Source organism: Perca flavescens, chromosome 18, assembly GCF_004354835.1.
Source record: "Perca flavescens isolate YP-PL-M2 chromosome 18, PFLA_1.0, whole genome shotgun sequence".
NCBI classification, from domain to species: Eukaryota; Metazoa; Chordata; class Actinopteri; order Perciformes; family Percidae; genus Perca; species Perca flavescens.
This window is the reverse complement of record NC_041348.1, coordinates 29,328,915-29,341,919: the sequence shown is the minus strand read 5'-3', so window position 1 is coordinate 29,341,919 and position 13,005 is coordinate 29,328,915. Positions and strand designations below refer to the sequence as shown.

Sequence of the window (13,005 nt, the reverse complement as noted above, 5' to 3'; positions counted from 1 at the left end):
ATGTGTTCTTCTTAGGGTTGCAAAATTCCAGGAATTTTCAAAGTTGGAAACTTTCAATGGGAATTAACGGGAATATATGGGAATTAACGGGAATACATGGGAATTAACGGGAATTAATGGAAATAAACAGGTATTACTGGGAATAAACTGGATATTTTTAATATTGCTTGTTATAATACTGTTAGTCTATAACAGGGAACTTAAATGTAGTTAAAAAAAAAACACACATCTTACAGCATAATCTTGGTTAAAACAACCTGATTTAATGCAACTTCAATTGTCCTCACTATATTCGTCAATGACATGCATGCACGCAGTAATCAGCAAAGGCTACTACATACTGGCCAACATTTAGTTTTTAAAATACGGGAGTTTTTTTTTTTTTTTACCCAATGTCAGTGGTTTGGGCTACTACTTAGCCTACTGCAGGGCTATTGAGGATAAGTCAACATTTGCTTGAATGGGACTTTTGGGGAGGGGGAGGGGGCATAGTGAATATGTTTATTTAATTCAACATTCATGTTTTTTTGTTGTTCAATGAAAGAATCTAAAGTACTACTGACAAATAACTCTACATTTATATTCACTGTATATGCCCTTCTGCTTATTACAAAACAAAATGTTTATATTTATGTTTGTATAAGATGGAATTTGTAGGAATTACCCAACATTTCCAGTTAATTCCCATAATTTCCCATTAATTCCCATAATTTCCCATTAATTACCACAGTTTCCATTAATTCCATGAAAGTTTCCAAATTGGAATGTTTCCAAAATTCCCCAGCTTAATTTTCCATGGAAAGTGTCCAGAAAGTTTCCAGAAATTTACCGGAAGATTTCCGCCCCTTTGCAACCCTATTTCTTCTGCATGTCCTTAATCACATGCATTATATGAATATATGCACTATATTTGGGGGCTGAAATCGGAGAATGTTTGACATTTGCTTTAAAAAAATGACTTTGAAGATTGACTGTAAAACTTGTTGTGCAGTGTACCACCAGATCTTCTCTAACAAAAACACAGTTTAATGGGACAACTGAGCCAGTTTGTTGCAAAACAAAAAGATTTTTTTTTAAGCTCAACTTTTTCTTTAGGATTTTCTACATCATAACCTGACCGTTTTTATTTTAATATACGTTATTGAGTTTTAAAGTGCTATGTGCAATGTGGCTTTGCCATCATGGTGTTTCGAAAAAAGTACAAAAAAGGGAAATAATTGAACAGAAATGGGCTCCAAAGCATCCTTTCTGTCACGTCGAGGACTTATTATTTAACCCTTGTGTTGTCATCTGTCTGTTTTGTCTGTAAAGAATAAATGATCACCCATTTCTGTGTTACATCTTCTTAGGCAACTTCATTCCAACCTAATACCACTAGTTTTACACTTATTTCTGGAGTTGATGGTCTAGAAACCTCCATTTATATTAAATTATACCTAATTTCGGAGTTGAAAAAAGCACAAATTATGAATTATTTGAATAAGAATAAGAATATGTTTTTGACTAACAGTTAAGATCAGAGGATGATGGATCTCAAACTGGTATTATGTCAACGTTTACTCAGGAAACTGTTGTGAAACCATTTGAATAAACCTCTCAAAATTCAATGAAAGTAACGATCCGATCCTTCATTTTACTTGCATAGGGCGTTGTGTGGAACCATCCAGGGCTGCACAATTAATCGCAATTTTATCCAAATCGCAACATGAACTGGTGCAATATCCAAATTGCAGGGGGGGCGCAATATTTGTTAAAGGCAAAATATGTGTCAAACCGTTCTAAAATAAAGTATTTACAAATCCTATCCTACAGACTACAGAAAACTATTTTTTTATATATATTGTCCAAGGAAAATGAGAGTAATGACACAAAAATGATCTTTCCGTCCAATATCATAAATCATATCGCAATCGCAATATCAGTCAAAATAATCGCAATGAGATATTTTCCTCATATCGTGCAGCCCTAGAACCATCCATGTCAATTTTGAGTCAAATTGGTTGAAAGGAACCCATATTTCTGATACAGAAACGTTGAAACAACAAATGTCTCTGCCACTACATCTTCTCCAATAAAAACCAGTTTAATGTGACAGGCCTGAACACAGCCACGTTAAAGATGCTGATAAATGCCCTGGCTGGCCCGTGAAGTCTGTTATCTGCTGTTAAACGCCACTCGCGTCAGACGTTAATGTGATTTAAGAGCCGAACATTTCCCCTCCTCGCGGTGTCATTGTTCTCTTGTTATCTGTTTCATCTCTCTGTGACTGCCCCCCCACCGCAGCTGATAACTAAACCATTTAGTGCTAATGTGCTAAAGACTTTTAGATCTTTAGATCTCATATTACAACGCCTGAGTGCAAGAGGCATCTGTTGCTGAATGGTTGCATTCAAACTCACTCTCATTCAAATAGCCTAGAATTTAAAAAACAGAGCACATTGGAGTTTAACCCTTGTGTTGACTTCGGGTCACACTGACCCGTTTTTCAATTTTTGTTTTATATGAGAAAATATGGGACGTAGAAATAAGCGCGGAAAATGTGTAGAAGAAAAATTTAACAATTTCAAACATTGGAAAAAACAAAAACAAACTGTGAAAGAAATGCGTCAAAAATGTCGAGAAAAAATAAAGTTTTTCAAGGTTGATGGGAAGCCAACACAAAGGTTAAGCTAAATAAATTAGAGCTGTAACAATTATTCAACTAATTGATTAGTTGAATAAAATAAAAAGGCAGAAACATGTTTTCAGCCTCTCAAATATGGTGATGTCCTGCTCTTTTCTGTTTTATATTATATTTATTTGACTATCTTTGGGGTTTGGACAGACAAAACAAGCCATTTATAAGACATTAACTTGGACTTTTGACGAACTGGGATGGACATTTTCCACTAGTTTCTAACATTTCATGGACCAAACGATTAATCGGGAAAATAATCAGCAGATTATTTCATAATGAAAATAGAGCTGCAAAGATGAATCGATTAGTTGTCAACTACTGAATTAATTGGCAACTATTTTGATAATCGTAATAATTGGTCTGAATCACTTTTTTATGAAAAACAGTCAAACTTCTCTGATGTCAGCTTATTAAATGTGAATATTGTTCTAGTGTCTTCTCTCCTCTGGGACAGGAAACTGAAAATCTTTTGAGTTGTGGACAAAACAAGACTTTTGAGGTCTTCATCTTGAGCTTTTTAGGAAATGCTGATCAACATCCTACACCATTTTCTGACATTTCAGAGACCAAAACAACTAATCGATCGATTGGTAAAATAATCAACAGATTAATCAACAATGAAAAGAATCGTTACCTGCAGCCCTAAAATAAATAAAATCAAACATAAAAAGGCTGTTTTCATATAAAGATTTTTATCTGTTGCACATATACAAACACAAATGACTGATGAAAAATCCTGCAGGCCTTCGACAAAAAAAAACACTTTCTCACATTCACAAAATGTACAAATCGAAGTTAGTTTTGTTTCCTCCGCCCTAAGAAGTATTTCAGGAGTTCATAATGGGTCTGGCGTACACGCCGCGGTAGTAGTTGTTGTCGGGGTGAGTGGCGGGATCCAGGGTGCTTTTGGCCGCCACCAGCGCGCCGGACACGGGGCAGCCGTAGCCGCCGTACTGAACGGCCGGCTCCGACATGAGGTTGTTGATGGAGAACGGGTGGTTGAAGGAGTAGTGGTGTTGGTGGGGGTGCTGGTGGTGGTACGGGTCCGGCTTCAGGTGTGCGGCGGCGGCGGCGGCGGCGGCCTCGTGCAGCAGCAGCGGGTGGTGGTGGTGGTGGTGGTGGGAGAACAGGTGCTGGGTGTGAGCGAGCGGCGAGGGAACGCGCACGGGGCTGGAGGGCAACGGTTCGCCCCGGGACGGTTTGAAATCCGGCGCGGCCGCCTTGGCATGTGAGGACGGAGGCGAGGAGGCGGAGGACGAGTCGGGGGAGTCGGAGCCGGCGCTGCTGGCCGCGACCGAGGCCACCTCCGAGCCCGGCTTCCCCGGCGCCTCCTTGTCGCCCGTCCCGGGCACCTTCCTGAAGCGCTTCTGCCTCCGCAGGTAGCAGCCGTTCTCGAACATGTTCCCCGAGTCCGGGTGCAGCGCCCAGAAGGAGCCCTTGCCCGGCTTGTCCGGCATGCGCGGCACCTTGATGAAGCAGTCGTTGAAGGAGAGCGAGTGGCGGATGGAGTTCTGCCACCGCTGCTGGTTCTGCCGGTAGAACGGGAACAGGTCCGTGATCCACTGGTAGATCTCGTTCAGCGTGAGCATCTTGCTGCCCGACTGCTGGATGGCCATGGTGATCAGGGAGATGTACGAGTACGGCGGCTTGGCGTGCGTGTAGCTCCGCCGGTACGGTTTGGGCTCCCTGGATCGGACGCCGCAGGCCTGGCCGTACGCCGGGCTCATCATGTTCGCCATGTTCCCGTACGGCGGCGGGCTGATGGAGCTCATGCTCGGCGGCAGCGCGCCACCCAGGCCCGGTATGCCGGCGCCGGGGCTCTGCGACACGCCGGCGTGCATCATCGAGTGGTTGACCCCGACCGGGTTCGCGTAGTGCGCGCTCATGTGGCCGGCGCCGGACATGCCGGGCGCGTTCATGTAGCCGCTCATCGAGTTCATGGGCGGGCCGGAATTCATGTGTCCTGCTGCGGCGTAACACTGAAACACACAGACAGAAACCAGTTATTAAAACGGTTTATTAACGTGTATTAATAAGCTTATAGTGAGTTTATATAACAGGCGTGATTTTAAGCTGTTTAAATAAGAAAACAGGGTCACAAATCAGTAATTAGGCTGCACCTTAAGTTAGACAAACGAACCAACAACAACATGCAAGTAACGGTTATTTTTATTATCAAGTAATCCGTGAATTATTCAATTAATTAATTGTTTAGTCTGAAAATGTGTGTATAAATGCCATCAGATTATTATAACAAAGAAAAGCAGCAAATCCATGTCATTTTAGGAGCTGGAGCTTTAGGTAATTTTTGGTATTTTTACACTAAAAAAAAAAAAAGTATGAAAATAGTAGCTTGGTATAGACCTTTCTCACGGCAGACATGTTGACATGTCATAGTAGGGAAAGCACAGGTGTGTTCAAAACCATTACTGGTGGCTGCATTCCACTTAGGAGAGACCCTGGTATTAAACCATTACTGATGGCTGCATTCCACTTAGGAGAGACCCTGGTATTAAACCATTAATGATGGCTGCATTCCACTTAGGAGAGACCCTGGTATTGGGCATGCTGACTCACCGAAATATCTTACTGGGACACTTGATGGAACTGAGCCATCGTTAAGGTTATCAATTTCGGCTGTGCTTTTCCTACTATGACAAGTCAACATGTCTGCTGTGAAAAAAGGTCCATAGCGATCGACTAATCAATGAATCATTGCAGGTCTGCCATTGTTGACATGCTTTTGCATAGCCTGAGTGAGCTTTTTAAATTACCTTATCTTAGATATGTGCTGCTCTAATTAATAAATCTTTTTAAATGATGGCACATTTGGACTCTTTCACTGTCTAAGGATCAGCCCGATCGTCACCAGGAGCAACACAGACAGTAATCGGCCCATTTGCTTCCAATTGATCCGACAATAAATGTAGAAAATCACCCAGAGACACAATCTCTGTGTAGTTCAGTAGCCTACTTTAATTTACAACGCTTCATAGTGTCTTTTTTTTTTTTTTTTTTTACAATTTTAAAGTTGTATAACCCCCAACCCTAGTTGACTCTTAACACACACACACACACACACACACACACACAGCATGTAATTTTATATGTATATACTTGTTTCTATGTATTGATTGTTTTATTTCATATTAATGTTAAATATGTTTTTTATTTGTTTATTTATGCACCATTCACCAAAATATAATCTCTCTCTCTCTCTCTCTCTCTCTCTCTCTCTCTCTCATATTAAATAACATTAATGAAGCCAAAATGAACAGGATTTTACGATTTTTTTGATTTGGTTTTCCTCCAAACCTCCACCCTATGCCCTGCATGCATTTTTTTAAACGGGGAAATAACGCATAAAAAAGGTTAAAGGAAAATTTCCATAAAAAAATAAAATAAAGAGTTGTTGGTTTAGAGTTCATTCTTCACGTTGTTAACAGCATAATTTGTCTTTTGGCTGCAAAAAAATAAAAAATAAATAAATAATAATAATAATAATAAAAAAAAATATATATATATATATATATATATATATATATATATATATATATATATAAAACATTGAAAATGTACTTCCTGGAATCTTTAAGTTAAGTCTTTAAATGTAAAGAAGTGAAATTTCCATTTAATGTGGTTCCAGACAGTTGACTGATACATGTTTCAACATGATCCCCTGTCAACCTGCACTGAGAATAAAAGAAGGATCTCAAGAATAATACATTGAAAGATTTACTTGCACAAAAGGTTAAATGAAAACTTCAATAAAAAAAACGGCATCTTTTCTCTTTTGGCTGCAATAAAATGAATCGCCTTGCAATAAAAGATACTCAAATTTTGATTGAAACATACAGGCTACAAAACAAATAGGCCTACGAAATGTAAAATAGACAGATTTCTTTTTAATTTATTTCCATAACAAACATGATTCCCTGTCATTAAGAAGAATTCTCTCAAGAATAATAATACATTTGCTCTTTTAAAGCGGGGGGAAATAACGGACGAAAGGTTCAATGAAAACTTCCATTAATAATAAATTCAGTTCATTTCGCGGGGCCGCTGGTTAGCTCGCCTGGTACAGCGGGCGCCCATATATAGAGGCTTATTCCTCGACGCAGCGGCAGCAGGTCCGACTCCGACCTGCGGCCCTTTGCTTCATGCCATTCCCCCTCTCTCTCCCCCTTTTCATGTCTAAGCTGTCCTATCCAAATAAAGGCTTAAAAATGCCCCAAAAATAATCTAAAAATGCACATAACGGAACTGTAATCTTTAAATGCCCTGTAATAAAAAAAATAGATAATCAATTGATTTAAAAAAAAAATGTAGAAACTACAAGCTACAAGTCAAATATACTGACAATGAATAGTCTTTTTAATTTCAAAATATAGACACAAAGATATGTCCCCGTACAACGTGATCTCGCGGGAAAGCGTGTAAATAGCCCCTTTTAATTACAGTTCGCGTGCTATGTCGACGCATTTAGGCTAATGCGTTTTGCTGCCATGTAGACTATTTGTGTGGGAAAATGCAGGTTAAATGTAGGACATGAGTGAATAAGGGCCTATATAGGCCTACATATTTTAGTTTTGTCAAACCCCTTTAATGTTACTTTTAGAGGTTTATCTATTTTATTTATTTATATTTAGCCTAAAACAAAACCGTCAAAAAAGCATCGACGTACAGTATATCCCATAATACAACATAATAAGATTTTAGAAAAAAAATAGAGTGCTCATTTGTTAGAGATGCTAAGAACATGGGCTAAGATTATATCCAATCATCTTTTTGTTAATTTTTTTATTTTTAAATATCTTTTTTTCCTATCTAATTTTATGGATTTAAATTTGTGTAGGCCTACAACTTGTTTCTATTTAAATCTTGTTATATTTACACCACATATATGTACTGTAAGGCCTATACATGTATATTTATGTGTTTTATGCTTGTATAGGCCGACATATGTTTTTGCCTTTGTGATGCACTTTGGTGCAAAACTTGTTGGCTTTTTGAAGTGATAGGTTATATAAATGAACTAAACTTAATATAAAAATAAATTTACACATAAGGAAGATAGCATTTCCTTGTGTATGTTTACGTATTTCTAATATTGAAGGACAGTTAATATTCTCTCAGGACTGATATAAAATCAGCGGGGTTCATCTCAGATTAAAGCCGGAGTAAAGTGCACTGACCTCGGTCTCTCCGTAGTAGCTGCTGCCGCTCCAGTCCGGATGTTCGTGTCCCTCCATTTTAACGGCGCTCAGCATCGTGTACGCTCCAACTTTAATTCATCCAAACAGCTTCAAACGAGCCGAAACCTGTCCTCCGCTGGCAGCCGGTAACCGTCCGGTGTATCCTGGCTGTTTAGAGCCGGGACTGGCTCATAATTGCGCAGCGACTGTCTGTGTGCGACCGGGCGGGGCTTCTGCCTCACGGAGTCGCTTGCATGGTTGTTGACTCTTTGGGGGACCCTGGCACCTGCGTTCGCTCTGCTGCCGCAGCAGCGTCCAATCAGCTGCCTCCCCTCCTTCCCTCCCCGAGCTCACGTTCTCATTTGAATATTCCATCAAAGAGTCCATCGACACCGCGGCAGTTATAACATGAATGCATGAAACTTGTTTTGAACACTAATAGACAATTAGTAGGCGGTCTACGTGATACGCAGACATACGCAGTGTAGCCTACCCACTAAGAAAGCTCCAGGATTTCCATATACCTACTTACAAATAACCATTGACACGCAACAACATACTTTCCATTATATTTTTGATATATTTTGAATTGTCATCTGTGTTTTTCTTCTTCACATAAGCTAAATTGGTGCAAAAAAGTGTATCCGAACGGAGTAAATGAAGTCGTTGATGCTCAAAACTTCCCTGGGGGAGGACACCCAGACCCCCCGCCCCTCCCCAAAAAAAGGCAGATTCTGGCCAATATAGTACAGTATACCCACTACAACAGGCCTACATTAGACTACACCAATGCTAATAGCGTGCTTAAAATGCACCTGGATTTTGTAAGTTTACATTTTACATTTGGTATGTCATTTGGTGTGATTCTTATTTAGGCTAAGTAAGCCATTTCAGGTTTCTACGTGCATCCTCACGTGTAGCCTATTTTATATTTCTTCAATGTGATTTGTATACAGGTGTGTGAAGCCCCCCCGTGGCCTCTCAGGACGGTGACAGTAAATGATGTCATTACCTGTCCAATGGGACGTTACTCAGGTAACTTCACACTTTTATTAGGTTACATCTAAAGTGAACACACACACACACACACCAACACACACGCACGCACGCACGCGCACGCCATTTCAGGTTTCTACGTGCACCCTCACATGTAGCCTATTTTATATTTCTTCAATGTGATTTGTATACAGGTGTGTGAAGCCCCCGTGGCCTCTCAGGACGGTGACAGTAAATGATGTCATTACCTGTCCAATGACGTTAACGTCACATTTAGGTTACATCTAAAGTGACTAAGTACTTTTACTCAAATACTGTAGGCTACTTCAGTTTAATTTTGAGGTACTTTCAGGCTACTTGTTTTTCTTTTATTGTTTTTTTTTAAATTATTATTTATCTCAAACAATCAACATAGGCTGCAGTGAAAGAAGAAGAGAAAAAAAAAATCAGATAAAAAGCAAAACCAGATAAATCCATCCGATTTCATCAAAGAACAAAACAAAGGATGAGTTTGAGAATACTTCAATTGAGTATTTCCATTTCCTGCTACTTTATAGGGAAATACTTTCGTTGACATTTATTTTAAAGCCCTAGTTACTTTGCAGATGAATACAATAAACCAAATGTAGGGCTATTGTTATTGATTTATAAACAACTTGATTGATCATTTGCAGATGATTAAATATAATATAATCAACTAATATCATTTGATGTATTATTATAGATTAAAATGAAACTTTATTAATCCCAAAGGGAAGTTGACAAACTACTCAGCAGTATTTAAAGTAACTAATTGCTTACTAAAAACTACTAACTTTTTGCTTAAGTAATAAAAAATAAATAAAAAAAACGTTAGCAATGACCTAAATCTGTAGCTATTTGTAGCGTTTTGTCGGGGCTGAACGTGGCCCAGGTTGTGTCAGTTGATCGATAGACTCATATAGATATAGGCATTACATTCTTTTTTTTTTAAATGTGACCTTTTGTGAGGGAGGACCCCTAAACCCTCTACCCAATACGTGCGCCTAAGTCTTTGACAAACCGAGAGAAAACACTGTGATTCATCACTGCGGATTAAACTACACCAGTTTATAAAGCATGTTAAAATGAGCACAACCTTAAACATCTAGAGAGGGATAATGCAACAATGACATTAATGCAGCAGTGATATTAATCCAGAAACATCAGAAGAGGAAAACACTGACAGGGTAACCTTTCACTGCAGAGTAAAGTTTTGAATGCAAGACTTTACTTTAGTATTTGCACAGTGTTGTATTAGTACCTTTACCAAAATAAAGGGTCTGAATCCTTCATCCACCTGTGATTATTAAAACGTGTGAGAGTAGATAAGGGCCCAGAGTTTGTGCTATATGCCGCTATAATGCGACATAAAGGAAGGCCTTGAATTTACTGTATTTCCGTTTGTTGTTTTCCAATCCACTTGTACTGTGAGCATATTCTAAAAGAGCTATAGTCTTTAGTGTTATTACTACTTTTTTTTTAAGTTTTTTGTTGATAAAATGTAAAAAAATATGTAAAAATTAACACCCAAAATACAAACCAAACAAAAAATCATACTCATATACACGTGTACACGCACACATGTACACACACACACACACACACACGGTCAAAGAACCAAAACCCCCAAAAATGTCCAGTAGTATGCATGGAAACACCAAACAAAGACCGGCATAGACCAAATCAGTGCGCAAGTACATAAATAAATAAAAGTAGATTTGTGTGGCCCAGTTGGTTCAGTGGGTAGAGCAGGTGCACATATACTGAGAAGTTTATGCCTCGACGCAGAGGTCCAGGGTTCGAATCTGACCTGAGACGATTTCCCGCATCACTCTCTCCTTTCTCACCTAGCTGTCCTGTCAAAAATTAAAGGTTGAAAAGCCCAAAAAATAAACTAGATTCAAAATGGGTCCAGATATTGCAAAAAGGAGCCCTGCAGGATTCTTCCCATTATAGAATAATTAGTCCACAGTTTCTTCAGGTGGAAACAAGTTCAGCCAGTTTGTGAAACACAGTGGATAGGGTTAACCCCCCAACCCTAACCTATGGTACTTTTATTACTTTTGTACCAGTCGATCACCTCAAAGTCTTACTGACCCATGTGAGCTTCACACAGGAACACAAAAGGTAAAAATATTTGGGGTTGTTTGACATCCACACAGGGAGAACAGGTTGTGTGTGTGGGTGTGTGCAGAGAGCATGGTGGTCCGACTTCTCTTGTTCCTTCACCTCGGCTGTGTGTACCGTCCGTCCTGCTCGCCTTTCAGATTCATCACCAGGTAAATACACTCAGTCAGACCACAAACAGTAAAGCCCGCAGCCCGAAGAAGAGGAGGAGGAGGAGGAAGATCCCACAGACAGTCTCTTTACTTTGCTTGTTAACTCCTTTAGAACAAAACACATCAGACATCCCACAGTTTAGGAGGGATTTTTGTTCATTTATTTCACGAGTTTAAGTTCATTCAGACGCTGAGACACAGAGATCATTTTCTAGATGTACAGGAGTAAGACAAATAGAGCAGCATTCATCGCAGCAGAGAGACATTTTGGAGGAGTTTGGGAGTCATTTCTGGCAGGAAATCTAACTGCAGTGAAGACAGACAAGGGAAAGTTTAAAGGAAAAGTACATTTAAACTCAAAAATGAAGAGACTTGATCATTTTTATATGAAAGCCCAAGAACAGTTACTAAATGGATCTGGATTGTGCTGAAATTATTTTCAATTTGCAAATACAAAAATGAACTTTTAAGATAGGCTATAACCCTTGAAAATTATGGTTGAATTGGTCATCAAAACCAATGCAATCAGTTGGTCTGTAATGGCCTCTAGCAGGGGTCTTTTTTAGGCCAGGGACCCCTCAGCTGAAATAGAGGCCGAGTAGGGACCCCATACTGCATACGGATATTGTATAAAATTGAGTTGCATATTAAACTAGGCCAAATAGATGAAAATATATGGTAATTATGTATACATCATGTTATAACATTAAACATACCATACATCTACCTTCATGGTTGAATGCACTTAATGGAAGTCGCTTTGGATAAAAGCATCAGCTAAATGTAATGTAATGTAATCTAATACATGTGGAAGGCACAGTTGATCCTTAAGCTTAACTGTATGGCTACCATAGTGGCTACTTTACCTATAGTATGCTTATCTTCAATGTGTAAATATCTATCTATCTATCTATCTATCTATCTATCTATCTATCTATCTATCTATCTATCTATCTATATATATATATATATATATATATATATATATTTTTATTTTTATTTTTTTTCACAAATAGGCCAGTTGCTATTCATATGTTGGATACTATATTTTATTTTAAAAAAAGAATTCAAAAAACATTCAAAAAGATTTTTTAAACACAATGTGGCGGCCCCTCTGCACTAACTCTGAGGACCTGGAAGAAGTACTCACATCTTTATTTAGATTAAGTACTATAGGAGAAGATGTGTCTTTGTGTCCTGAAGAAGATGTGTCTTTGTTTCCTGAATTTTCCCTCTGATGGTCAACAAAGGCTCATATTATTTTAATTTAATGATATTATTTGGCTTCTTGCACATGATTTGAATTGAAGAAGTTGTTTTATTCTCACTGACCAATGATTTTGTCAACCTGCAGGCTGGTCTCAGGTGAATGTGTGTCTTCACTTTCAGTTTCTGCTGGTGAAAACAGTTTTTAACTGAACTTTCCTCTCATCTGAAACCACACTGACACCTACCGGCGAGCTCCTGCAACTACAACTGATTATTATTATTTTTTGTCACATAAAATACTTATTGCATTTATTATTATAATACAAACATACATATACGACATACTTTTGAATGGCCTTATTATGTTTTTTGACAAAGAATACCACACAATGCTATAAGGGAGGAGAATAAAAGCAGTAAGCCTTTATATGACAAAAATATATATTATTTAATTTATTTAATGGTAAACTATTTTTTACCTTAGCATGTGATAGATTCATTGAATTACTATGAACTCTCTATTACCGCACTTACTCGCATAATTCATTTATATATTTTATTTATATATTTTTTATTTATGTATGTATGTATATCACTCCCTGATTATTTTTAGTAATTTTCTTGCATT

At 38.4% G+C, this 13,005-nt stretch overlaps 1 protein-coding gene across 1 annotated transcript; it reads right to left on the bottom strand.

The window, feature by feature from the left end:
• Positions 1 to 3,350: 3,350 nt before the first annotated feature.
• LOC114573462 (hepatocyte nuclear factor 3-beta) lies at positions 3,351 to 8,138 on the bottom strand. Its single transcript, XM_028605680.1, has 2 exons — positions 7,873 to 8,138; positions 3,351 to 4,656 (listed from the first exon to the last, which is right to left on the bottom strand). Exons 1-2 carry the CDS (start codon positions 7,945 to 7,947, stop codon positions 3,505 to 3,507), a joined length of 1,227 nt encoding a protein of 408 aa, XP_028461481.1. The 5' UTR covers positions 7,948 to 8,138; the 3' UTR covers positions 3,351 to 3,504.
• Positions 8,139 to 13,005: the final 4,867 nt, after the last annotated feature.

Bases quoted from the DNA above. Each gene is read 5' to 3' on its own strand.
- LOC114573462 (XM_028605680.1), bottom strand. From the start codon at position 7,947: ATGCTGAGCGCCGTTAAAATGGAGGGACACGAACATCCGGACTGGAGC. The intron at 4,657-7,872 runs GTCAGTGCACTT...TGTGTGTTTCAG, and splicing joins GCTACTACGGAGAGACCGAG to TGTTACGCCGCAGCAGGACA.